This window comes from Oncorhynchus gorbuscha, linkage group LG09, assembly GCF_021184085.1.
Source record: "Oncorhynchus gorbuscha isolate QuinsamMale2020 ecotype Even-year linkage group LG09, OgorEven_v1.0, whole genome shotgun sequence".
Classification (NCBI taxonomy): Eukaryota; Metazoa; Chordata; class Actinopteri; order Salmoniformes; family Salmonidae; genus Oncorhynchus; species Oncorhynchus gorbuscha.
The window spans coordinates 10,786,240-10,813,732 of NC_060181.1; the positions used below are offsets into that span (position 1 = coordinate 10,786,240).

A 27,493-nucleotide genomic window follows, 5' to 3' on the forward strand; every position below is an offset into this window, starting at 1 on the left:
ACGTACTGTATCATCTTAACATGTGCCTCATCCTCACCCAACATGTAGACCATCCAGTCTGATGCAATCACAGAGGTCCAACGTAATTCATCTGGATCCAACATACTTGCTTTAGGAGCACGGGAAAGTGGGTCTATACAATGATACTATGTCAAGATATTATATTATAAGCCTAGGATGGTTTGTTGGGACTATATACTATGCTGCTGTCGGTGAACTCCAGAACACTTAGAAGGGGCACTGTCAAAGGCACTGTGACTATCTCTGAAAAGGTTTCAGTTTGCACAATGTTGTTTTTTTATCAAATGTACAAATGTTGTCTTTTTCTACTTCAAAATAAAAGCACATTTATTTTGTATGTAAAAACTGAAGTAGGGTTTCCCTCATTTTACTCACACACACACACACACACACACACACACACACACACACACACACACACACACACACACACACACACACACACACACACACACACACACACACACACACACACACACACACACACACACACACACACACTCAACTGACTTAAAGGTCCAGTGCAGCCATTTTTATCTCAATATCAAATCATTTCTGGGTAACAATTAAGTACCTTCATCAGCAATGAGTGGGTTTGAAATGCGGGGAAGCTAATTTTCGACATATAAATTCACCTTTATAATAAAGCTTCATTGTATTTGCAGACCAATGTAATATAACCTGCCATTTTTAATGTGATGAGTAGATCAGAGAGTCTTCATTTAAGCTAATGTAACTGTTTGCGTGGCTCAACGTATATAGCGTAGAACCTGGGCGTTAGGCTATATCAGATACGATTCTTCTTTATTTTATGAACATATTTGGCGTAGTGGTCTAAGGTTCTGCAGTCCCTGTTGCTACAGCCCCTGGTTGGAATCCAGGCCATGATTGGGAGTCCCAGCGTCGTCTGGGTTTAGCCGGTATAGGCCTTCATTAGCCGGTATAGACCTTCATTAGCCGGTATAGGCCTTCATTAGCCGGTATAGACCTTCATTAGCTGGTATAGACCTTCATTAGCCGGTATAGACCTTCATTAGCCGGTATAGGCCTTCATTAGCCGGTATAGACCTTCATTAGCTGGTATAGACCTTCATTAGCTGGTATAGACCTTCATTAGCCGGTATAGGCCTTCATTAGCCGGTATAGACCTTCATTAGCCGGTATAGACCTTCATTAGCCGGTATAGACCTCCATTAGCCGGTATAGGCCTTCATTAGCCGGTATAGACCTTCATTAGCCGGTATAAACCTTCATTAGCCGGTATAGACCTTCATTGTAAATAAGAATTTATTCTTAAAGGACTTGCCCAGTTAAAGAAAAGAGGCAATTCCACGACAAATGACAGCGTACCCTGATGACGGCGTACCCTGATGATGGCGTACCCTGTTGATGGCGTACCCTGATGACGGCGTACCCTGATGACGGCGTACCCTGATGACGGCGTACCCTGTTGACGGCGTACCCTGATGACGGCGTACCCTGTTGACGGCGTACCCTGATGACGGCGTACCCTGTTGACGGCGTACCCTGATGACGGCGTACCCTGTTGACGGCGTACCCTGTTGACGGCGTACCCTGATGACGGCGTACCCTGATGACGGCGTACCCTGATGACGGCGTACCCTGATGACGGCGTACCCTGATGACGGCGTACCCTGATGACAGCGTACCCTGATGACATTGACAAACAGATCAATAAAGACAACTTGGTCCAGACACAATTAGAATATAAACTTGAAGAAATGATTGTCCAAAAACAAACTTTTAAGTGGCTGTAGGTAGGTTTCCACCCAAATGGTAATAATACCAAAGCTGTCATCAAGGCAAAGGGTGGCTACTTCAAAGAATCTGAAATATATTTGAATTTGTTGAAAAAATTTTGGGTTACTACATAATTCCATATGTGTTATTTCATAGTTTATGTATATGTTTTTATTCTACAATGTAGAAAATAGTTTTTTTTTAATTAAGAAAAACCCTGTAATGAGTAGAACTTTTGACTGGTACTGTATATTAAACAGGAACATCTAAATATTCTGCACTGGTCCTTGAAGCACTTAAAGAATGTCCTACATCGCACTCAGTTCATGCCAAGTTTCCACGTCACTCTGTTATTTCCGCCTGGACTCCTCTACTCCAAATGTTTCTGGTCTCCCTCTGTTTCTTTCCGCCTGGACTCCTCTACTCCAAATGTTTCTGGTCTCCCTCTGTTTCTTTCTGCCTGGACTCCTCTACTCCAAATGTTTCTGGTCTCCCTCTGTTTCTTTCTGCCTGGACTCCTCTACTCCAGATGTTTCTGGGTCTCTGTTTCTTTCTGCCTGGACTCCTCTACTCCAGATGTTTCTGGGTCTCCCTGTTTCTTTCTGCCTGGACTCCTCTACTCCAGATGTTTCTGGGTCTCCCTCTGTTTCTTTCTGCCTGGACTCCTCTACACCAGATGTTTCTGGGTCTCCCTCTGTTTCTTTCTGCCTGGACTCCTCTACACCAGATGTTTCTGGGTCTCCCTCTGTTTCTTTCTGCCTGGACTCCTCTACACCAGATGTTTCTGGGTCTCCCTCTGTTTCTTTCTGCCTGGACTCCTCTACACCAGATGTTTCTGGGTCTCCCTCTGTTTCTTTCTGCCTGGACTCCTCTACTCCAGATGTTTCTGGTCTCCCTCTGTTTCTTTCTGCCTGGACTCCTCTACTTCAGATGTTTCTGGGTCCCTGTTTCTTTCTGCCTGGACTCCTCTACTTCAGATGTTTCTGGGTCTCCCTCTGTTTCTTTCTGCCTGGACTCCTCTACACCAGATGTTTCTGGGTCTCCCTCTGTTTCTTTCTGCCTGGACTCCTCTACTCCAGATGTTTCTGGTCTCCCTCTGTTTCTTTCTGCCTGGACTCCTCTACTTCAGATGTTTCTGGGTCCCTGTTTCTTTCTGCCTGGACTCCTCTACTTCAGATGTTTCTGGGTCTCCCTCTGTTTCTTTCTGCCTGGACTCCTCTACACCAGATGTTTCTGGGTCTCCCTCTGTTTCTTTCTGCCTGGACTCCTCTACTCCAGATGTTTCTGGGTCTCCCTCTGTTTCTTTCTGCCTGGACTCCTCTACACCAGATGTTTCTGGGTCTCTGTTTCTTTCTGCCTGGACTCCTCTACACCAGATGTTTCTGGGTCTCCCTCTGTTTCTTTCTGCCTGGACTCCTCTACACCAGATGTTTCTGGGTCTCCCTCTGTTTCTTTCTGCCTGGACTCCTCTACACCAGATGTTTCTGGGTCTCCCTCTGTTTCTTTCTGCCTGGACTCCTCTACACCAGATGTTTCTGGGTCTCCCTCTGTTTCTTTCTGCCTGGACTCCTCTACACCAGATGTTTCTGGGTCTCCCTCTGTTTCTTTCTGCCTGGACTCCTCTACTCCAGATGTTTCTGGTCTCCCTCTGTTTCTTTCTGCCTGGACTCCTCTACTTCAGATGTTTCTGGGTCCCTGTTTCTTTCTGCCTGGACTCCTCTACTTCAGATGTTTCTGGGTCTCCCTCTGTTTCTTTCTGCCTGGACTCCTCTACTCCAGATGTTTCTGGGTCTCCCTGTTTCTTTCTGCCTGGACTCCTCTACTTCAGATGTTTCTGGGTCTCCCTCTGTTTCTTTCTGCCTGGACTCCTCTACACCAGATGTTTCTGGGTCTCCCTCTGTTTCTTTCTGCCTGGACTCCTCTACTCCAGATGTTTCTGGGTCCCTGTTTCTTTCTGCCTGGACTCCTCTACTTCAGATGTTTCTGGGTCACTGTTTCTTTCTGCCTGGACTCCTCTACTTCAGATGTTTCTGGGTCTCCCTCTGTTTCTTTCTGCCTGGACTCCTCTACACCAGATGTTTCTGGGTCTCCCTCTGTTTCTTTCTGCCTGGACTCCTCTACTCCAGATGTTTCTGGGTCTCCCTCTGTTTCTTTCTGCCTGGACTCCTCTACACCAGATGTTTCTGGGTCTCTGTTTCTTTCTGCCTGGACTCCTCTACACCAGATGTTTCTGGGTCTCCCTCTGTTTCTTTCTGCCTGGACTCCTCTACTCCAGATGTTTCTGGGTCTCCCTGTTTCTTTCTGCCTGGACTCCTCTACACCAGATGTTTCTGGGTCCCTGTTTCTTTCTGCCTGGACTCCTCTACTTCAGATGTTTCTGGGTCTCCCTCTGTTTCTTTCTGCCTGGACTCCTCTACTTCAGATGTTTCTGGGTCTCCCTCTGTTTCTTTCTGCCTGGACTCCTCTACTCCAGATGTTTCTGGGTCCCTGTTTCTTTCTGCCTGGACTCCTCTACTCCAGATGTTTCTGGTCTCCCTCTGTTTCTTTCTGCCTGGACTCCTCTACTTCAGATGTTTCTGGTCTTCCTGTTTCTTTCTGCCTGGACTCCTCTACTTCAGATGTTTCTGGGTCCCTGTTTCTTTCTGCCTGGACTCCTCTACTCCAGATGTTTCTGGTCTCCCTCTGTTTCTTTCTGCCTGGACTCCTCTACTTCAGATGTTTCTGGTCTTCCTGTTTCTTTCTGCCTGGACTCCTCTACTTCAGATGTTTCTGGGTCCCTGTTTCTTTCTGCCTGGACTCCTCTACTTCAGATGTTTCTGGGTCCCTGTTTCTTTCTGCCTGGACTCCTCTACTTCAGATGTTTCTGGGTCTCCCTCTGTTTCTTTCTGCCTGGACTCCTCTACACCAGATGTTTCTGGTCTCCCTGTTTCTTTCCGCTGGGGGTTCCATTTCAGGCACGTGTGGATCTCGAACATCTGGACTGAGAAAGAAAAACACAGACAAAAACTGGACAGGAACTCACCGACAAACACTGTACTTCATCTTTATTATTCTGATAATCCTCACGGATAAAGTCGAGACAGACGGGACAAGCGGAAACATGTGGTTGGATAATAACATGTTCAGGTCTGATTGTGGCTTTACTCTTTGGATTTAAAACAAACAGAAGACAGAAGACGATCAACTTGTCTCAGACACAGATCTAAGATCAGTTACGCATCATCCAATCCTATGGGGATGGGAACAAAACAAACCTGACCCTAGATCAGTGTCCAAGGGTAACTTCATCCTCCTCGCACATAAACATGAAAAAGCAAAGGCACTTAAGGAGGGGTGGGACTAGGGCAAGAGAGGGATCACCTTATTGGGCAGAGCATGTTTTGACTGACAGGGGACATGGTTTTATTGAGCCACCTGTTAATGAGTCCCTCCGTCACCTAGGTAACCATTCCCATGCCAACAATAGAGCGAAAGACAGGAAAAAAAAAACTGCAATAAGAAAAACAACTTTCAGGGTGTCTTCTTTAGCACATCTATAACTATCATAAAGTAAAATATGATTCTTAACACAGTTCATCAGTTATACCATTATGGGACTGTTCCTCTGTATGTAAAGGATCAATATCTATACGGTATACTATGTTATCTGTGAGTATGATTCTCATTACCACACACACACACACACACTTTGGCCATGTGCCCTTCAGAAATAATTGGGTTTTTGATATTTGGACCGTTCTCCATACTGAAGTCATCGGCTATCAGTTAAGTTCAACAAAAAACATACAGGGAAAGTGACTGGCACACGGGGGGAAAGTGACTGGCACACGGGGGAAAGTGACTGGCACACGGGGGAAAGTGACTGGCACACGGGGGAAAGTGACTGGCACACGGGGGGATGGGACTGGCACACGGGGGGAATGTGACTGGCACACGGGGGAATGTGACTGGCACACGGGGGATGGGACTGGCACACGGGGGAATGTGACTGGCACACGGGGGGAATGTGACTGGCACACGGGGAATGTGACTGGCACACGGGGGAATGTGACTGGCACACGGGGGGGAATGTGACTGGCACACGGGGGAATGTGACTGGCACACGGGGGAAAGTGACTGGAACACGGGGGAAAGTGACTGAACACGGGGGAAGTGACTGGCACACGGGGGAATGTGACTGGCACACTGGGGAAAGTGACTGGCACACGGGGGGAATGTGACTGGAACACGGGGGAATGTGACTGGAACACGGGGGAATGTGACTGGCACACGGGGGAATGTGACTGGCACACGGGGGGAATGTGACTGGCACACGGGGGGATGGGACTGGCACACGGGGGGATGGGACTGGCACACGGGGGGATGGGACTGGCACACGGGGGAAAGTGACTGGAACACGGGGGAAAGTGACTGGAACACGGGGGAAAGTGACTGGAACACGGGGGAAAGTGACTGGAACACGGGGGAAAGTGACTGGCACACGGGGGGAATGTGACTGGCACACGGGGGAAAGTGACTGGCACACGGGGGGAATGTGACTGGAACACGGGGGAATGTGACTGGAACACGGGGGAATGTGACTGGGGGGGAATGTGACTGGCACACGGGGGGAATGTGACTGGCACACGGGGGGATGGGACTGGCACACGGGGGATGGGACTGGCACACGGGGGATGGGACTGGCACACGGGGGGGATGGGACTGGCACACGGGGGGAATGTGACTGGCACACGGGGGAATGTGACTGGCACACGGGGGGAATGTGACTGGCACACGGGGGGAATGTGACTGGCACACGGGGGGAATGTGACTGGCACACGGGGGGAATGTGACTGGCACACGGGGGGAATGTGACTGGCACACGGGGGGAATGTGACTGGTTTAGACATGAGTGTGGAAGAGGACACACTTGTCTTTGGCCCTCTACTCCTCAGATCATTGGTTATAAAGAAGAAATGGCAAAAGGACATGATGCATTCTCTCTTGAGGAGGACTGAGGAAGACCATGATGGTTGGTGGTGGTGAAGGAGGCCTCACTCGGACCAATCGTCATCGTCCAACTCCGAGGAGTCGTCTTCGCTGTCGCTGCACTCCACAGCAATACGGCGAGACAAGATGGCCGCTACATCGTTGCCATAGTTATCCTTCTTCTCCTGCTCTTTCTGTTCCTCCACTTTACGAAGGTTAAAACCTGCAAGAGAGAGCGGGGGAGGGTTAGGGTGTGTTTATGTGTACTGGTATCTATCTATGTGTGTGTGTGTGTGTGTGTGTGTGTGTGTGTGTGTGTGTGTGTGTGTGTGTGTGTGTGTGTGTGTGTGTGTGTCGTACCTTGCCGGATAGCTGACAGCAAGTCATTGTGAGCGTCAACGGGGGCTTCTGGCTGAACCTGGGTGGGCTTGAGAGGAGGGGGAGCCCCAATGGAGAAGGAGGGAGGGGGAGGCCAGAAGAGGGGGGAGGAGGGCCTGGAGGAGGCGGGGGAGGAGGAGGAGGAGGAGGTGCGCCACCACCCTGGGGGAGAGAGGGGGAGGAGGTACAGAGATGGTGGTCTGGGAGAGAGGAGAAGGTGGGGCAGGGGGAGGGATAGGCAGAGGAGAAGAGAGGAGGGGGAGCAGGGGGAGGAGTCAAATCCAGAGGGGGAGGGGGAGGGATCCCCAAGCCAGAGGGGGGAGGGGGAGGTGGTGCAGGGGGAGGGGCCAGGTTGGGCCGGGAGCCACTGGAAGCAGAAGAGGTCATGGGAGGGGCTGGAGGAGGGTGTGTGGGGCTCAGAACGCTGGTGCGCTTCTGGGATGGTGCTCCGTACTGTCCGTCATACCTGCCAATGAGATCGCACGGGATGGATTAGGAACAGGGCACGGGCTGGATTAGGAACAGGATGGATTAGGAACAGGATGGATTAGGAACAGGATGGATTAGGAACAGGGCACGGGATGGATTAGGAACAGGATGGATTAGGAACAGGGCACGGGCTGGATTAGGAACAGGATGGATTAGGAACAGGGCACGGGCTGGATTAGGAACAGGGCATGGGCTGGATTAGGAACAGGGCACGGGCTGGATTAGGAACAGGACTGGATTAGGAACAGGATGGATTAGGAACAGGGCACGGGGTGGATTAGGAACAGGGCACGGGATGGATTAGGAACAGGGCACGGGCTGGATTAGGAACAGGATGGATTAGGAACAGGATGGATTAGGAACAGGGCACGGGGTGGATTAGGAACAGGGCACGGGATGGATTAGGAACAGGGAACGGGATGGATTAGGAACAGGGCACGGGATGGATTAGGAACAGGGCACGGGATGGATTAGGAACAGGATGGATTAGGAACAGGATGGATGAGGAACAGGGCACGGGATGGATTAGGAACAGGGCACGGGGTGGATTAGGAACAGGGCACGGGGTGGATTAGGAACAGGGCACAGGCTGGATTAGGAACAGGATGGATTAGGAACAGGGCACGGGATGGATTAGGAACAGAGCACGGGATGGATTAGGAACAGGGTGGATTAGGAACAGGGCACGGGATGGATTAGGAACAGGGTGGATTAGGAACAGGGCACGGGCTGGATTAGGAACAGGGCACGGGATGGATTAGGAACAGGGCACAGGATGGAATAGGAACAGGGCACGGGGTGGATTAGGAACAGGGCACGGGATGGATTAGGAACAGGGCACGGGCTGGATTAGGAACAGGGCACGGGGTGGATTAGGAACAGGGCACGGGGTGGATTAGGAACAGGGCACGGGATGGATTAGGAACAGGGCACGGGCTGGATTAGGAACAGGGCACGGGATGGATTAGGAACAGGGCACGGGATGGATTAGGAACAGGGCACGGGATGGATTAGGAACAGGGTGGATTAGGAACAGGGCACGGGATGGATTAGGAACAGGGCACGGGGTGGATTAGGAACAGGGCACGGGGTTCTCCAAAATGCTCTGTATCCAACCAATTCTGACCACTGGAGATGAAGGGTGTTGACTGGCGAGTAGACGCTAATGTTAGCAATGCTAAATTAGCATAACATGTGTAAAATCTACAGTATTTGGTAAATTATGAGGTGCAAACACTGTTCCCCTCCATCCTCTACTTACGTCATGTCTGGGGGTGGAGGGGGCAGGAAGTCATCGGGAGCGGGGGGAGGGAGGGGGGAGCCGGGATCGAAGGCGTACGACCCTGTACTCTGGTCTAAACCATCAGGGGAATAACAGCCTTCTCCTGAACCAATACTGCCATTCAGACCCTCAAGAGATTCTCTACACACACCAAGATACATGGGGGCACAGACAAAACAAAAAACACACAAAAAAAGATGACAAGACACCACAATTAAACCGTTTAAAACCATTCTATAGGACAACCCTCTCCCCTACAGACTCAGAACCTCCCTCCTTCATTTTCTCTCTCTCTCCTTCTCCACTTCATATAGCCTCTCTCCCTGTCCCCACTCTCCTGTCCCCAATCTCCTCCCATTGGCATTCCCTCTCCCCGTTGGCATTCCCTCTCCCCGTTGGCATTCCCTCTCCCCGTTGGCATTCCCTCTCCCCGTTGGCATTCCCTCTCCCCGTTGGCATTCCCTCTCCATCTCTCACCCCATGTCGTTCTTGGGTACCACAAACTCTTCCCCCATCTTGCGTCGTTCCCACTCATCCTTTCTGGTCTTGATCTTTCTGGGATTCAGAGTCCGCATATTTTGATTGTCCTTCTTCTCCTTCTACTCAGACAGAGAAAGAGGGGGGTGAGAAAGAGAGAGAGAGAGGAGAGAGAGAGAGAGAGAGAAGAAAGAGAGAGAGAGAGAGAGAGAGAAGAAAGAGAGAGGGAGAGAGAGAAAGAGAAGAAAGAGTGGGAGAGAAAGAGAAGAAAGAGAGGGAGAGAGAGAGAGAAGAAAGAGAGGGAGAGAAGAAAGAGAGGGAGAGAAAGAGAGGGAGAGAAAGAGAGAGATAAGAAAGAGAGGGAGAGAGAGATAAGAAAGAGAGGGAGAGAGAGATAAGAGAGAGAGAAGAAAGAGAGGGAGAGAAAGAGAGGGAGAGAAAGAGAGAGATAAGAAAGAGAGGGAGAGAGAGATAAGAGAGAGAGAGGAGAAAGAAAGAGGAGAAAGAAAGAGAGAGAGATAGAGAGAGAGGAGAAAGAAAGAGAGAGAGAGGGGGAGAAAGGGAGACAGAGAGAGAGAGGGGGGAGAAAAAGAGATGGGGGGGGGAGAAAAAGAGAGAGAGGGGGAAAGAGTCAAAAAACAGAAAACAGAAAAGATTGTTTAACTAAGCTATAAGTACATTTCAATACTGTGTTTAAAGAAGAGGACGTACATTTCCCAACAGGCCAAAAACAAACTACTGTCGAATTAAAGTGTGTGTTACCCTGTGTTTGCGTCTCTCCTTCATGATGTCCTTGGTGTCCTGCAGCATCTTCTCCTTCCACAGCTCAAAGAAGTAAGACGGGTCGGTGTAGAACTTCAAGGCATCCTTCCCATCGTCCCTGATCATGACAACAGGCCAAATCAGTGTGTGTGTGTGTGTGTGTGTGTGTGTGTGTGCAGGGTCACTTAGGGCCCCCAACCCCCCCCCAAAAAAGAGTACGAATAGTAGAATAGACAAGGTGAAAGTTCGTCACTGAATTAGGCATGTCAGCTAAACATTTTAGAATGGTAGTCTAGCCAGCTACAGTGCCTTCAGAAAGTACACTACATACACAAAAGTATGTGAACACCCCTTCAAAATCAGTGGATTTGGCTATTTCAGCCACACACGTTGCTGACCGGTGTATAAAATTGAGCACACCGCCATGCAATCTCCATAGACAAACAATGGCAGTAAAATGGCCCGTGCTGAAGAGCTCACTGACTTTCAATGTGGTAACGTCATAGGATGCCACCTTTCCAACAAGTCAGTTCTTTACATTTCTGCCCTGCTAGAGCTGCCCCTGTCAACTGTAAGTGCTGAACGTCTAGGAGCAACAACGGCTCAGCAGTGAAGTGGTAGGCCACACAAGCTCACAGAACGGGACCACCGTTTGCTGAAGAGCATTAACATTTTGTCCTTAGTGCCTCTGGAAGCAACGTCAGCACAAGCACTGTTAGTTGGGAGCTTCGTGAAATGGTTTTCCATGGCCGAGCAGCCTAAGATCAATGCCAACCTTGGCTGGAGGGGTGTAAAGCTCGTCCCCATCGGACTCTGGAACAGTGGAAACGCGTTCTCTAGAGTGATGAATGACACTTCACTATCTGGCAGTCGAATCTGGGTTTGGCCGATTCCAGGAGAACACTACCCACCCCAATGCATAGTGCCTGTACCCATACGTAGAATGTATGCACACATGACTGTAAGTCGCTTTGGATAAAAGCGTCTGCTAAATGGCATATATTAGTGTCAACTGTAAAGTTTGGTGGAGGGGGAATAATGGTCTGGGGCTGTTTTTCATGGTTCGGGCTAGGCCCCTTAGTTGCAGTGAAGAGAAATCTTAACGCTACAGCACACAATGACATTCTAGACGATTCTGTGCTTCCAACTTTGTGGCAACAGTTTGGGAAAGGCCCTTTCCTGTTTCAGCATGACAATACCCCCGTGCACAAAGTGAAGTCCATCCAGAAATGGTTTGTCGAGATCGGTGTGGAATAACTTGACTTGCCTGCACAGAGCGCTGAACTCAACCCCGTCAAAGACCTTTGGGATGAATTGGACTCCGACTGTGAGCCAGGCCTCACATACATTTGGCCATGTAGTGACACAGACACATTATATATATATATATATATGTGAACGGAAAAAGTTAAGGTGTTTGGTACCATTCCATTCACCCCATTATTATGAGCCGTCCTCCCCTTAGCTGAGGTGTGTGTGTGTGTACACCTGTACTGGCTGAGGTGTGTGTGTGTGTGTGTGTGTGTGTGTGTGTGTGTACCTGTACTGGCTGAGGTGTGTACCTGTACAGGCTGAGGTGTGTGTGTGTGTGTGTGTGTGTGTGTGTGTGTGTGTGTGTGTGTGTGTGTGTGTGTGTGTGTGTGTGTGTGTGTGTACCTGTACTGGCTGAGGTGTGTGTGTGTGTGTGTGTGTACCTGTACTGGCTGAGGTGTGTGTGTGTGTGTGTGTGTACCTGTACTGGCTGAGGTGTGTGTGTGTGTGTGTGTGTGTGTGTGTGTGTGTGTGTGTACCTGTACTGGCTGAGGTGTGTGTGTGTGTGTGTGTACCTGTACTGGCTGAGGTGTGTGTGTGTGTGTGTACCTGTACTGGCTGAGGTGTGTGTGTGTGTGTGTGTGTACCTGTACTGGCTGAGGTGTGTGTGTGTGTGTGTGTGTACCTGTACTGGCTGAGGTGTGTGTGTGTGTACCTGTACTGGCTGAGGTGTGTGTACCTGTACAGGCTGAGGTGTGTGTACCTGTACTGGCTGAGGTGTGTGTACCTGTACTGGCTGAGGTGTGTGTGTGTGTGTACCTGTACTGGCTGAGGTGTGTGTGTGTGTACCTGTACTGGCTGAGGTGTGTGTGTGTGTACCTGTACTGGCTGAGGTGTGTGTGTGTGTGTACCTGTACTGGCTGAGGTGTGTGTGTGTGTGTGTACCTGTACTGGCTGAGGTGTGTGTGTGTGTGTACCTGTACTGGCTGAGGTGTGTGTGTGTGTACCTGTACTGGCTGAGGTGTGTGTGTGTGTGTACCTGTACTGGCTGAGGTGTGTGTGTGTGTGTACCTGTACTGGCTGAGGTGTGTGTGTGTGTGTACCTGTACTGGCTGAGGTGTGTGTGTGTGTACCTGTACTGGCTGAGTGTGTGTGTGTGTGTGTGTGTGTGTGTGTGTGTGTGTGTGTGTGTGTGTGTGTGTGTGTGTACTGGCTGAGGTGTGTGTGTGTGTGTGTGTGTGTGTACTGTGAGTGTGTGTGTGTGTGTGTGTGTGTACTGGCTGAGTGTGTGTGTGTGTGTGTGTACCTGTACTGGCTGAGTGTGTGTGTGTGTACTGGCTGAGGTGTGTGTGTGTGTACCTGTACTGGCTGAGGTGTGTGTGTGTGTGTGTGGCTGTGTGTGTGTGTGTGTACCTGTACTGGCTGAGGTGTGTGTGTGTGTGTGTGTGTGTGTACCTGTACTGGCTGAGGTGTGTGTGTGTGTGTGTGTACCTGTGACTGGCTGTGTGTGTGTGTGTGTGTGTGTGTGTGTGTACCTGTACTGGCTGAGGTGTGTGTGTGTGTGTGTGTGTGTGTACCTGTACTGGCTGAGGTGTGTGTGTGTGTGTGTACCTGTACTGGCTGAGGTGTGTGTGTGTGTGTGTGTGTGTGTGTGTGTACCTGTACTGGCTGAGGTGTGTGTGTGTGTGTACCTGTACTGGCTGAGGTGTGTGTGTGTGTGTACCTGTACTGGCTGAGGTGTGTGTGTGTGTGTGTACCTGTACTGGCTGAGGTGTGTGTGTGTGTGTGTGTGTGTACCTGTACTGGCTGAGGTGTGTGTGTGTGTGTGTACTGGCTGAGGTGTGTGTGTGTGTGTGTGTGTGTGTGTGTGTACCTGTACTGGCTGAGGTGTGTGTGTGTGTGTACCTGTACTGGCTGAGGTGTGTGTGTGTGTGTGTGTACCTGTACTGGCTGAGGTGTGTGTGTGTGTGTACCTGTACTGGCTGAGGTGTGTGTGTGTGTGTACCTGTACTGGCTGAGGTGTGTGTGTGTGTGTACCTGTACTGGCTGAGGTGTGTGTGTACCTGTACTGGCTGAGGTGTGTGTGTGTGTGTGTACCTGTACTGGCTGAGGTGTGTGTGTGTGTACCTGTACTGGCTGAGGTGTGTGTGTGTGTGTACCTGTACTGGCTGAGGTGTGTGTGTGTACTGGCTGAGGTGTGTGTGTGTGTGTGTACCTGTACTGGCTGAGGTGTGTGTGTGTGTGTGTACCTGTACTGGCTGAGGTGTGTGTGTGTGTGTACCTGTACTGGCTGAGGTGTGTGTGTGTACCTGTACTGGCTGAGGTGTGTGTGTGTGTGTGTGTGTGTGTGTACCTGTACTGGCTGAGGTGTGTGTGTGTGTGTGTACCTGTACTGGCTGAGGTGTGTGTGTGTGTGTGTACCTGTACTGGCTGAGGTGTGTGTGTGTGTGTGTACTGGCTGAGGTGTGTGTGTGTGTACCTGTACTGGCTGAGGTGTGTGTGTGTGTGTACCTGTACTGGCTGAGGTGTGTGTGTGTGTGTGAGGTGTGTGTGTGTACTGGCTGAGGTGTGTGTGTGTGTGTGTACCTGTACTGGCTGAGGTGTGTGTGTGTGTGTGTGTGTACTGGCTGAGGTGTGTGTGTGTGTGTGTGTGTGTGTACCTGTACTGGCTGAGGTGTGTGTGTGTGTGTGTACCTGTACTGGCTGAGGTGTGTGTGTGTGTGTGTACCTGTACTGGCTGAGGTGTGTGTGTGTGTGTGTGTACCTGTACTGGCTGAGGTGTGTGTGTGTGTGTGTACCTGTACTGGCTGAGGTGTGTGTGTGTGTGTGTGTACCTGTACTGGCTGAGGTGTGTGTGTGTGTGTGTGTACCTGTACTGGCTGAGGTGTGTGTGTGTGTGTGTGTACCTGTACTGGCTGAGGTGTGTGTGTGTGTGTGTGTGTACCTGTACTGGCTGAGTGTGTGTGTGTGTGTGTGGCTGAGGTGTGTGTGTGTACTGGCTGAGGTGTGTGTGTGTGTGTGTACCTGTACTGGCTGAGGTGTGTGTGTGTGTGTACCTGTACTGGCTGAGGTGTGTGTGTGTGTGTGTACCTGTACTGGCTGAGGTGTGTGTGTGTGTGTGTGTACCTGTACTGGCTGAGGTGTGTGTGTGTGTGTGTACCTGTACTGGCTGTGTGTGTGTGTGTGTGTGTGTGGCTGAGGTGTGTGTGTGTGTGTACCTGTACTGGCTGAGGTGTGTGTGTGTGTACCTGTACTGGCTGTGTGTGTGTGTGTGTACCTGTACTGGCTGAGGTGTGTGTGTGTGTGTGTGTGTACCTGTACTGGCTGAGTGTGTGTGTGTGTGTACCTGTACTGGCTGAGGTGTGTGTGTGTGTGTACTGTGTGTGTGTGTGTGTGTACTGGCTGAGGTGTGTGTGTGTGTACCTGTACTGGCTGAGGTGTGTGTGTGTGTGTGTGTGTGTACCTGTACTGGCTGAGGTGTGTGTGTGTGTGTACTGGCTGAGGTGTGTGTGTGTGTGTGTGTGTGTGTACCTGTACTGGCTGAGGTGTGTGTGTGGCTGAGGTGTGTGTGTGTGTACCTGTACTGGCTGAGGTGTGTGTGTGTGTGTGTGTGTACTGGCTGAGGTGTGTGTGTGTGTGTGTGTACCTGTACTGGCTGAGGTGTGTGTGTGTGTGTACCTGTACTGGCTGAGGTGTGTGTGTGTGTACCTGTACTGGCTGAGGTGTGTGTGTGTGTGTACCTGTACTGGCTGAGGTGTGTGTGTGTGTGTACTGGCTGTGTGTGTGTGTACCTGTACTGGCTGAGGTGTGTGTGTGTGTGTACCTGTACTGGCTGAGGTGTGTGTGTGTGTGTGTGTGTGTGTACCTGTACTGGCTGAGGTGTGTGTGTGTGTGTGTGTGTGTACCTGTACTGGCTGAGGTGTGTGTGTGTGTGTGTGTGTGTGTACCTGTACTGGCTGAGGTGTGTGTGTGTGTGTGTGTACCTGTACTGGCTGAGGTGTGTGTGTGTGTGTACCTGTACTGGCTGAGGTGTGTGTGTGTGTGTGTGTACCTGTACTGGCTGAGGTGTGTGTGTGTGTGTGTGTGTGGCTGTACTGGCTGAGTGTGTGTGTGTGTGTACCTGTACTGGCTGAGGTGTGTGTGTGTGTGTGTGTACCTGTACTGGCTGAGGTGTGTGTGTGTGTGTGTGTGTGTGTGTGTGTGTGTGTGTGTGTGTGTGTGTGTGTGTACCTGTACTGGCTGAGGTGTGTGTGTGTGTACCTGTACTGGCTGAGGTGTGTGTGTGTGTGTGTACCTGTACTGGCTGAGGTGTGTGTGTGTGTGTGTGTACCTGTACTGGCTGAGGTGTGTGTGTGTGTGTGTGTACCTGTACTGGCTGAGGTGTGTGTGTGTGTGTGTGTACCTGTACTGGCTGAGGTGTGTGTGTGTGTGTACCTGTACTGGCTGAGGTGTGTGTGTGTGTGTACCTGTACTGGCTGAGGTGTGTGTGTGTGTGTACCTGTACTGGCTGAGGTGTGTGTGTGTGTACTGGCTGAGGTGTGTGTGTGTGTGTACCTGTACTGGCTGAGGTGTGTGTGTGTGTGTGTACCTGTACTGGCTGAGGTGTGTGTGTGTGTGTGTACCTGTACTGGCTGAGGTGTGTGTGTGTGTGTGTGTGTACCTGTACTGGCTGAGGTGTGTGTGTGTGTGTGAGGTGTGTGTGTGTGTGTGTGTACCTGTACTGGCTGAGGTGTGTGGCTGAGGTGTGTGTGTGTACCTGTACTGGCTGAGGTGTGTGTGTGTGTGTGTGTACTGGCTGGCTGAGGTGTGTGTGTGTGTGTACCTGTACTGGCTGAGGTGTGTGTGTGTGTGTACCTGTACTGGCTGAGGTGTGTGTGTGTACCTGTACTGGCTGAGGTGTGTGTGTGTGTGTACCTGTACTGGCTGAGGTGTGTGTGTGTGTGTGTGTGTACCTGTACTGGCTGAGGTGTGTGTGTGTGTGTGTGTACCTGTACTGGCTGAGGTGTGTGTGTGTGTGTACCTGTACTGGCTGAGGTGTGTGTGTGTGTGTACCTGTACTGGCTGAGGTGTGTGTGTGTGTGTGTGTACCTGTACTGGCTGAGGTGTGTGTGTGTGTGTGTACTGTGTGTGTGTACCTGTACTGGCTGAGGTGTGTGTGTGTGTGTACCTGTACTGGCTGAGGTGTGTGTGTGTGTGTGTGTACCTGTACCTGGGCTGAGGTGTGTGTGTGTGTGTGTACCTGTACTGGCTGAGGTGTGTGTGTGTGTGTACCTGTACTGGCTGAGTGTGTGTGTGTGTGTACCTGTACTGGCTGAGGTGTGTGTGTGTGTGTGGCTGAGGTACTGGCTGAGGTGTGTGTGTGTGTGTGTGTGTACTGGCTGAGGTGTGTGTGTGTGTGTGTGTGTACCTGTACTGGCTGAGGTGTGTGTGTGTGTGTGTACCTGTACTGGCTGAGGTGTGTGTGTGTGTGTGTGTACCTGTACTGGCTGAGGTGTGTGTGTGTGTGTGTGTACCTGTACTGGCTGAGGTGTGTGTGTGTGTGTGTGTGTACCTGTACTGGCTGAGGTGTGTGTGTGTGTGTGTACCTGTACTGGCTGAGGTGTGTGTGTGTGTGTGTGTACCTGTACTGGCTGAGGTGTGTGTGTGTGTGTGTGTGTACCTGTACTGGCTGAGGTGTGTGTGTGTGTGTGTACTGGCTGAGGTGTGTGTGTGTGTGTGTACCTGTACTGGCTGAGGTGTGTGTGTGTGTGTGTGTGTACCTGTACTGGCTGAGGTGTGTGTGTGTGTACTGGCTGAGGTGTGTGTGTGTGTGTACCTGTACTGGCTGAGGTGTGTGTGTGTGTGTGTGTGTACCTGTACTGGCTGTACTGGCTGAGGTGTGTGTGTGTGTGTACCTGTACTGGCTGAGGTGTGTGTGTGTGTGTACCTGTACTGGCTGAGGTGTGTGTGTGTGTGTGTGTACCTGTACTGGCTGAGGTGTGTGTGTGTGTGTACCTGTACTGGCTGTGTGTGTGTGTGTGTGTACCTGTACTGGCTGAGGTGTGTGTGTGTGTACCTGTACTGGCTGAGGTGTGTGTGTGTGTGTACCTGTACTGGCTGAGGTGTGTGTGTGTGTGTGTGTGAGGTGTGTGTGTGTGTGTGTACCTGTACTGGCTGAGGTGTGTGTGTGTGTGTGTGTGTACCTGTACTGGCTGAGGTGTGTGTGTGTGTGTGTACCTGAGGTGTGTGTGTGTGTGGCTGAGGTGTGTGTACTGGCTGAGGTGTGTGTGTGTGTGTACCTGTACTGGCTGAGGCTGTGTGTGTGTGTGTGTACCTGTACTGGCTGAGGTGTGTGTGTGTGTGTGTGTACCTGTACTGGCTGAGGTGTGTGTGTGTGTGTGTACCTGTACTGGCTGAGGTGTGTGTGTGTGTGTGTACCTGTACTGGCTGAGGTGTGTGTGTGTGTACCTGTACTGGCTGAGGTGTGTGTGTGTGTGTGTACCTGTACTGGCTGAGGTGTGTGTGTGTGTGTGTACCTGTACTGGCTGAGGTGTGTGTGTGTGTGTGTACCTGTACTGGCTGAGGTGTGTGTGTGTGTGTGTGTGTGTGTGTGTACCTGTACTGGCTGAGGTGTGTGTGTGTGTGTACCTGTACTGGCTGAGGTGTGTGTGTGTGTGTACCTGTACTGGCTGAGGTGTGTGTGTGTGTGTACCTGTACTGGCTGAGGTGTGTGTGTGTGTGTGTGTGTACCTGTACTGGCTGAGGTGTGTGTGTGTGTACCTGTACTGGCTGAGGTGTGTGTGTGTACCTGTACTGGCTGAGGTGTGTGTGTGTGTGTGTGTGTGTACCTGTACTGGCTGAGGTGTGTGTGTGTGTGTGTACCTGTACTGGCTGAGGTGTGTGTGTGTGTGTGTACTGGCTGAGGTGTGTGTGTGTGTGTGTGTGTGGCTGAGTGTGTGTGTGTGTGTGTGTGTGGTGTGTGTGTGTGTGGCTGTGTGTGTGTGTGTGTACCTGTACTGGCTGAGCTGTGTGTGTGTGTGTGTGTGTACCTGTACTGGCTGAGGCTGAGTGTGTGTGTGTGTGTGTGTGTGTGTGTACCTGTACTGGCTGAGGTGTGTGTGTGTGTGTGTACCTGTACTGGCTGAGGTGTGTGTGTGTGTGTACCTGTACTGGCTGAGGTGTGTGTGTGTGTGTGTGTGTACCTGTACTGGCTGAGGTGTGTGTGTGTGTGTGTGTGTACCTGTACTGGCTGAGGTGTGTGTGTGTGTGTGTACCTGTACTGGCTGAGGTGTGTGTGTGTGTGTGTACCTGTACTGGCTGAGGTGTGTGTGTGTGTGTGTGTACCTGTACTGGCTGAGGTGTGTGTGTGTGTGTGTGTACCTGTACTGGCTGAGTGTGTGTGTGTGTGTGTGTGTACCTGTACTGGCTGAGGTGTGTGTGTGTGTACCTGTACTGGCTGAGGTGTGTGTGTGTGTGTGTGTGTGTGTGTACTGTACTGGCTGAGTGTGTGTGTGTGTGTGTACCTGTACTGGCTGAGGTGTGTGTGTGTGTGTGTGTGTGTGTGTGTGTACTGGCTGAGGTGTGTGTGTGTGTACCTGTACTGGCTGAGGTGTGTGTGTGTGTGTGTGTGTACCTGTACTGGCTGAGGTGTGTGTGTGTGTGTACCTGTACTGGCTGAGGTGTGTGTGTGTGTGTACCTGTACTGGCTGAGGTGTGTGTGTGTGTGTACCTGTACTGGCTGAGGTGTGTGTGTGTGTGTACCTGTACTGGCTGAGGTGTGTGTGTGTGTACCTGTACTGGCTGAGGTGTGTGTGTGTGTACCTGTACTGGCTGAGGTGTGTGTGTGTACTGGCTGAGGTGTGTGTGTGTGTACCTGTACTGGCTGAGGTGTGTGTGTACTGGCTGTGTGTGTGTACCTGTACTGGCCTGTACTGGCTGAGGTGTGTGTGTGTACCTGTACTGGCTGAGGTGTGTGTGTGTGTGTGTGTGTACTGGCTGAGGTGTGTGTGTGTGTGTGTGTGTGTGTGTGTACCTGTACTGGCTGAGGTGTGTGTGTGTGTGTACCTGTACTGGCTGAGGTGTGTGTGTGTGTGTGTGTGTGTGTACCTGTACTGGCTGAGGTGTGTGTGTGTGTGTGTACCTGTACTGGCTGAGGTGTGTGTGTGTGTGTACCTGTACTGGCTGAGGTGTGTGTGTGTGTGTACCTGTACTGGCTGAGGTGTGTGTGTGTGTGTACCTGTACTGGCTGAGGTGTGTGTGTGTGTGTGTGTGTACCTGTACTGGCTGAGGTGTGTGTGTGTGTACCTGTACTGGCTGAGGTGTGTGTGTGTGTGTGTGTGTGTGTACTGGCTGAGGTGTGTGTGTGTGTGTGTGTACCTGTACTGGCTGAGGTGTGTGTGTGTGTGTGTACCTGTACTGGCTGTGGTGTGTGTGTGAGGTGTGTGTGTGTGTGTGTACCTGTACTGGCTGAGGTGTGTGTGTGTGTGTGTGTGTACCTGTACTGGCTGAGGTGTGTGTGTGTGTACCTGTACTGGCTGAGGTGTGTGTGTGTGTGTACCTGTACTGGCTGAGGTGTGTGTGTGTGTGTGTACCTGTACTGGCTGAGGTGTGTGTGTGTGTGTGTGTACCTGTACTGGCTGAGGTGTGTGTGTGTGTGTGTACCTGTACTGGCTGAGGTGTGTGTGTGTGTGTACCTGTACTGGCTGAGGTGTGTGTGTGTGTGTACCTGTACTGGCTGAGGTGTGTGTGTGTGTGTGTGTACCTGTACTGGCTGAGGTGTGTGTGTGTGTACCTGTACTGGCTGAGGTGTGTGTGTGTGTGTACCTGTACTGGCTGAGGTGTGTGTGTGTGTGTACCTGTACTGGCTGAGGTGTGTGTGTGTGTACTGGCTGAGGTGTGTGTGTGTACCTGTACTGGCTGAGGTGTGTGTGTGTGTGTGTGTGTACCTGTACTGGCTGAGGTGTGTGTGTGTGTGTGTGTGTACCTGTACTGGCTGAGGTGTGTGTGTGTGTGTGTGTGTGTACCTGTACTGGCTGAGGTGTGTGTGTGTGTACCTGTACTGGCTGAGGTGTGTGTGTGTGTACCTGTACTGGCTGAGGTGTGTGTGTGTGTGTACCTGTACTGGCTGAGGTGTGTGTGTGTGAGGTGTGTGTACCTGTACTGGCTGAGGTGTGTGTGTGTGTGTGTACCTGTACTGGCTGAGGTGTGTGTGTGTGTGTGTGTACCTGTACTGGCTGAGGTGTGTGTGGCTGAGGTGTGTGTGTACCTGTACTGGCTGAGTGTGTGTGTGTACTGGCTGAGGTGTGTGTGTGTGTGTACCTGTACTGGCTGAGGTGTGTGTGTGTGTACCTGTACTGGCTGAGGTGTGTGTGTGTGTGTGTACCTGTACTGGCTGAGGTGTGTGTGTGTGTGTGTACTGGCTGAGGTGTGTGTGTGTGTACCTGTACCTGTACTGGCTGAGGTGTGTGTGTGTGTGTGTGTGTGTGTACCTGTACTGGCTGAGGTGTGTGTGTGTGTGTACCTGTACTGGCTGAGGTGTGTGTGTGTGTACCTGTACTGGCTGAGGTGTGTGTGTGTGTGTGTGTGTACCTGTACTGGCTGAGGTGTGTGTGTGTGTGGCTGAGGTGTGTGTGTGTGTACCTGTACTGGCTGAGGTGTGTGTGTGTGTGTGTACCTGTACTGGCTGAGGTGTGTGTGTGTGTGTGTGTGTACTGGGTGAGGTGTGTGTGTGTACCTGTACTGGCTGAGGTGTGTGTGTGTGTACCTGTACTGGCTGAGTGTGTGTGTGTGTGTACCTGTACTGGCTGAGGTGTGTGTGTACCTGTACTGGCTGAGGTGTGTGTGTGTGTGTACCTGTACTGGCTGAGGTGTGTGTGTGTGTGTGTGTGTGTACTGGCTGAGGTGTGTGTGTGTACCTGTACTGGCTGAGGTGTGTGTGTGTGTGTGTGGCTGAGGTGTGTACCTGTACTGGCTGACCTGTACTGGCTGAGGTGTGTGTGTGTGTGTGTGTACCTGTACTGGCTGAGGTGTGTGTGTGTGTGTGTACCTGTACTGGCTGAGGTGTGTGTGTGTGTGTACCTGTACTGGCTGAGGTGTGTGTGTGTGTGTGTGTACCTGTACTGGCTGAGGTGTGTGTGTGTGTGTGTGTGTGTGTACTGGCTGTGGTGTGTGTGTGTGTGTGTGTGTGTGTGTGTACTGGCTGAGGTGTGTGTGTGTGTGTGTGTACTGGCTGAGGTGTGTGTGTGTGTGTGTGTACCTGTACTGGCTGAGGTGTGTGTGTGTGTGTGTGTGTGTACCTGTACTGGCTGAGGAGGTGTGTGTGTACCTGTACTGGCTGAGGTGTGTGTGTGTGTGTGTGTGGCTGAGGTGTGTGTGTGTGTGTGTGTGTACCTGTACTGGCTGGCTGTGTGTGTGTGTGTGTACCTGTACTGGCTGAGGTGTGTGTGTGTGTGTGTACCTGTACTGGCTGAGGTGTGTGTGTGTGTGTGTGTGTACTGGCTGAGGTGTGTGTGTGTGTGTACCTGTACTGGCTGAGGTGTGTGTGTGTGTGTGTACTGAGGTGTGTGTGTGTGTGTACCTGTGGTGTGTGTGTGTGTGTACCTGTACTGGCTGAGGTGTGTGTGTGTGTGTGTACTGGCTGAGCTGTGTGTGTGTGTGTGTGTACCTGTACTGGCTGAGGTGTGTGTGTGGCTGAGGTGTGTGTGTGTGTGTACTGGCTGAGGTGTGTGTGTGTGTACCTGTACTGGCTGAGGTGTGTGTGTGTGTACCTGTACTGGCTGAGGTGTGTGTGTGTGTACCTGTACTGGCTGAGGTGTGTGTGTGTGTACCTGTACTGGCTGAGGTGTGTGTGTGTGTGTGTGTGTACCTGTACTGGCTGAGGTGTGTGTGTGTGTACCTGTACTGGCTGAGGTGTGTGTGTGTACCTGTACTGGCTGAGGTGTGTGTGTGTGCCTGTACTGGCTGAGGTGTGTGTGTGTGTGTACCTGTACTGGCTGAGGTGTGTGTGTGTGTGTACCTGTACTGGCTGAGGTGTGTGTGTGTGTGTACCTGGCTGAGGTGTGTGTGTGTGTACTGGCTGAGGTGTGTGTGTGTGTGTACCTGTACTGGCTGAGTGTGTGTGTGTGTGTGTACCTGTACTGGCTGAGTGTGTGTGTGTGTGTGTACCTGGCTGAGGTGGTGTGTGTGTGTGTGTACCTGTACTGGCTGAGGTGTGTGTGTGTGTGTGTACCTGTACTGGCTGAGGTGTGTGTGTGTGTGTACCTGTACTGGCTGAGGTGTGTGTGTGTGTGTGTACCTGTACTGGCTGAGGTGTGTGTGTGTGTGTGTGTGTGTGTACCTGTACTGGCTGAGGTGTGTGTGTGTGTGTGTACCTGTACTGGCTGAGGTGTGTGTGTGTGTACCTGTACTGGCTGAGGTGTGTGTGTGTGTGTGTGTGTACTGGCTGAGGTGTGTGTGTGTGTGTACCTGTACTGGCTGAGGTGTGTGTGTGTGTACCTGTACTGGCTGAGGTGTGTGTGTGTGTACCTGTACTGGCTGAGGTGTGTGTGTGTGTACCTGTACTGGCTGAGGTGTGTGTGTGTGTGTACCTGTACTGGCTGAGGTGTGTGTGTGTGTACCTGTACTGGCTGAGGTGTGTGTGTGTGTACCTGTACTGGCTGAGGTGTGTGTGTGTGTGTACCTGTACTGGCTGAGGTGTGTGTGTGTGTGTGTGTGTGGCTGTGTACTGGCTGAGGTGTGTGTGTGTGTGTGTACCTGTACTGGCTGAGGTGTGTGTGTGTGTGTGCGTGTGTACCTGTACTGGCTGAGGTGTGTGTGTGTACCTGTACTGGCTGAGGTGTGTGTACCTGTACAGGCTGAGGTGTGTGTACCTGTACTGGCTGAGGTGTGTGTGTGTGTGTACCTGTACTGGCTGAGGTGGTGTGTGTGTACCTGTACTGGCTGTGTGTGTGTGTGTGTGTGTGTACTGGCTGAGGTGTGTGTGTGTGTGTGTGTACCTGTACTGGCTGAGGTGTGTGTGTGTGTGTGTGTACCTGTACTGGCTGAGGTGTGTGTGTGTGTGTGTGTGTACTGGCTGAGGTGTGTGTGTGTGTGTGTACCTGTACTGGCTGAGGTGTGTGTGTGTGTGTGTACCTGTACTGGCTGTACTGGTGTGTGTGTGTGTGTACCTGTGTACCTGTACTGGCTGGCTGAGGTGTGTGTGTGTGTGTGTGTGTACTGGCTGAGGTGTGTGTGTGTGTGTGTGTGTGTGTACCTGTACTGGCTGAGGTGTGTGTGTGTGTGTGTGTGTGTGTACCTGTACTGGCTGAGGTGTGTGTGTGTGTACCTGTACTGGCTGAGGTGTGTGTGTGTACCTGTACTGGCTGAGGTGTGTGTGTGTGTGTGAGGTGTGTGTGTACTGGCTGAGGTGTGTGTGTGTGTGTGTGTACCTGTACTGGCTGAGTGTGTGTGTGTGTACCTGTACTGGCTGTGTGTGTGTGTGTGTGTGTGCCTGTACTGTACTGGTGAGGTGTGTGTACCTGTACTGGCTGAGGTGTGTGTGTGTGTACCTGTACTGGCTGAGGTGTGTGTGTGTGTGTACCTGTACTGAGCTGTGTGTGTGTGTACCTGTACTGGCTGAGGTGTGTGTGTGTGTACCTGTACTGGCTGAGGTGTGTGTGTGTGTACTGGCTGTGTGTGTGTGTGTGTGTGTACTGGCTGAGGTGTGTGTGTGTGTACCTGTACTGGCTGAGGTGTGTGTGTGTGTACTGGCTGAGGTGTGTGTGTGTACCTGTACTGGCTGAGGTGTGTGTGTGTGTACCTGTACTGGCTGAGGTGTGTGTGTGTGTGTACCTGTACTGGCTGAGGTGTGTGTGTGTGTGTGTACTGGCTGAGGTGTGTGTGTGTACCTGTACTGGCTGAGGTGTGTGTGTGTGTGTACCTGTACTGGCTGAGGTGTGTGTGTGTGTGTACTGGCTGAGGTGTGTGTGTGTGTGTGTGTGTACCTGTACTGGCTGAGGTGTGTGTGTGTGTGTGTGTACCTGTACTGGCTGAGGTGTGTGTGTGCCTGTACTGGCTGAGGTGTGTGTGTGTGTGTGTGTGTGTGTACCTGTACTGGCTGAGGTGTGTGTGTGTGTACCTGTACTGGCTGAGGTGTGTGTGTGTGTACCTGTACTGGCTGAGGTGTGTGTGTGTACCTGTACTGGCTGAGGTGTGTGTGTGTGTACCTGTACTGGCTGAGGTGTGTGTGTGTGTGTGTGTACCTGTACTGGCTGAGGTGTGTGTGTGTGTGTACCTGTACTGGCTGAGGTGTGTGTGTGTGTGTACCTGTACTGGCTGAGGTGTGTGTGTGTGTACCTGTACTGGCTGAGGTGTGTGTGTGTACCTGTACTGGCTGAGGTGTGTGTGTGTGTACCTGTACTGGCTGAGGTGTGTGTGTGTGTGTACCTGTACTGGCTGAGGTGTGTGTGTGTGTACTGGCTGAGGTGTGAGGTGCTGTGTGTGTGTGTGTACCTGTACTGGCTGAGGTGTGTGTGTGTGTGTGTCTGTACTGGCTGAGGTGTGTGTGTGTGTGTACCTGTACTGGCTGAGGTGTGTGTGTGTGTGTGTACCTGTACTGGCTGAGGTGTGTGTGTGTGTGTGTACCTGTACTGGCTGAGGTGTGTGTGTGTGTGTGTACCTGTACTGGCTGAGGTGTGTGTGTGTGTGTGTACCTGTACTGGCTGAGGTGTGTGTGTGTGTGTACCTGTACTGGCTGAGGTGTGTGTGTGTGTGTGGCTGAGGTGTGTGTGTGTGTGTACCTGTACTGGCTGTACCTGTACTGGCTGAGGTGTGTGTGTGTACTGGCTGAGGTGTGTGTGTGTGTACCTGTACTGGCTGAGGTGTGTGTGTGTGTACCTGTACTGGCTGAGGTGTGTGTGTGTACTGGCTGAGGTGTGTGTGTGTACCTGTACTGGCTGAGGTGTGTGTGTGTGTACCTGTACTGGCTGAGGTGTGTGTGTGTGTACCTGTACTGGCTGAGGTGTGTGTGTGTACCTGTACTGGCTGAGGTGTGTGTGTGTGTGTACCTGTACTGGCTGAGGTGTGTGTGTGTGTGTACCTGTACTGGCTGAGGTGTGTGTGTGTGTGTACCTGTACTGGCTGAGGTGTGTGTGTGTGTGTACCTGTACTGGCTGAGGTGTGTGTGTGTGTACCTGTACTGGCTGAGGTGTGTGTGTGTGTGTACCTGTACTGGCTGAGGTGTGTGTGTGTGTGTACCTGTACTGGCTGAGGTGTGTGTGTGTGTGTGTCTGTACTGGCTGAGGTGTGTGTGTGTGTGTGTGTACAGGCTGAGTGTGTGTGTGTGTGTGTGTGTGTGTGTACCTGTACTGGCTGAGGTGGCTGAGGTGTGTGTGTGTGTGTACCTGTACTGGCTGAGGTGTGTGTGTGTGTGTGTGTGTGTGTGAGGTGTGTGTGTGTGTACCTGTACTGGCTGAGGTGTGTGTGTGTGTGTACCTGTACTGGCTGAGGTGTGTGTGTGTGTGTGTGTGTGTGTGTACCTGTACTGGCTGAGGTGTGTGTGTGTGTGTGTACCTGTACTGGCTGAGGTGTGTGTGTGTGTACCTGTACTGGCTGAGGTGTGTGTGTGTGTGTGTGTACTGGCTGAGGTGTGTGTGTGTGTGTGTGTGTGTGTGTGTGTGTGTGTGTGTGTGTGTGTGTGTGTGTGTGTGTGTGTGTGTGTGTGTGTGTGTGTGAGTGTGTGTGTACCTGTACCTGTACCTGTACTGGCTGAGGTGTGTGTGTGTGTACCTGTACTGGCTGAGGTGTGTGTGTGTGTGTGTACCTGGCTGGCTGTGTGTGTGTGTGTGTACCTGTACTGGCTGAGGTGTGTGTGTGTGTGTACCTGTACTGGCTGAGGTGTGTGTGTGTGTGTGTACCTGTACTGGCTGAGGTGTGTGTGTGTGTGTGTACCTGTACTGGCTGAGGTGTGTGTGTGTGTGTGTGTGTGTACTGGCTGAGGTGTGTGTGTGTGTGTGTGTGTACTGGCTGAGTGTGTGTGTGTGTGTGTACCTGTACTGGCTGTGTGTGTGTGTGTGTGTGTGTACTGTACTGGCTGAGTGTGTGTGTGTGTACCTGTACTGGCTGAGGTGTGTGTGTGTGTGTGTGTGTGTACCTGTGGCTGAGGTGTGTGTGTGTGTACTGGCTGAGGTGTGTGTGTGTGTACCTGTACTGGCTGAGGTGTGTGTGTGTGTGTACCTGTACTGGCTGAGGTGTGTGTGTGTGGCTGTGTGTGTGTGTGTGTGTGTGTACCTGTACTGGCTGAGGTGTGTGTGTGTGTGTGTGTGTGTACCTGTACTGGCTGAGGTGTGTGTGTGTGTGTACCTGTACTGGCTGAGGTGTGTGTGTGTGTGTACCTGTACTGGCTGAGGTGTGTGTGTGTGTGTGTGTGTACTGTACTGGCTGAGGTGTGTGTGTGTGTGTACCTGTACTGGCTGTACTGGCTGAGGTGTGTGTGTGTACCTGTACTGGCTGAGGTGTGTGTGTGTACCTGTACTGGCTGAGTGTGTGTGTGTGTGTACCTGTGTGTGTGTGTACCTGTACTGGCTGACCTGTACTGTGTGTGTGTGTGTACCTGTACTGGCTGAGTGTGTGTGGCTGAGGTGTGTGTGTGTACCTGTACTGGCTGAGGTGTGTGTGTGTGTGTGTACCTGTACTGGCTGAGGTGTGTGTGTGTGTGTGTGTGTGTGTGTGTACTGGCTGAGGTGTGTGTGTGTGTGTGTGTACCTGTACTGGCTGAGGTGTGTGTGTGTGTGTGTGTGTGTGTGTACCTGTACTGGCTGAGGTGTGTGTGTGTACCTGTACTGGCTGAGGTGTGTGTGTGTGTGTGTGTGTGTGTGTGTGTACCTGTACTGGCTGAGGTGTGTGTGTGTGTGTACCTGTACTGGCTGAGGTGTGTGTGTGTGTGTACCTGTACTGGCTGAGGTGTGTGTGTGTGTGTGTACCTGTACAGGCTGAGGTGTGTGTGTGTGTACCTGTACTGGCTGAGGTGTGTGTGTGTGTACCTGTACAGGCTGAGGTGTGTGTGTGTGTACAGGCTGAGGTGTGTGTGTGTGTACCTGTACAGGCTGAGGTGTGTGTGTGTGTACCTGTACAGGCTGAGGTGTGTGTGTG

At 51.6% G+C, this 27,493-nt stretch overlaps 1 protein-coding gene across 1 annotated transcript in view; it reads right to left on the reverse strand.

Moving 5' to 3' along the window:
* Positions 1 to 6,383: 6,383 nt before the first annotated feature.
* LOC124043157 (wiskott-Aldrich syndrome protein family member 2-like) overlaps positions 6,384 to 27,493 on the reverse strand; it is a 38,060-nt gene continuing 16,950 nt past the window's right edge. The window contains 6 exon segments of the mRNA XM_046361407.1: positions 6,384 to 6,973; positions 7,111 to 7,222; positions 7,225 to 7,594; positions 8,879 to 9,040; positions 9,377 to 9,498; positions 10,139 to 10,256. Coding sequence (XP_046217363.1) covers positions 6,816 to 6,973; positions 7,111 to 7,222; positions 7,225 to 7,594; positions 8,879 to 9,040; positions 9,377 to 9,498; positions 10,139 to 10,256 — 1,042 coding nt within the window. The 3' untranslated portion in view covers positions 6,384 to 6,815.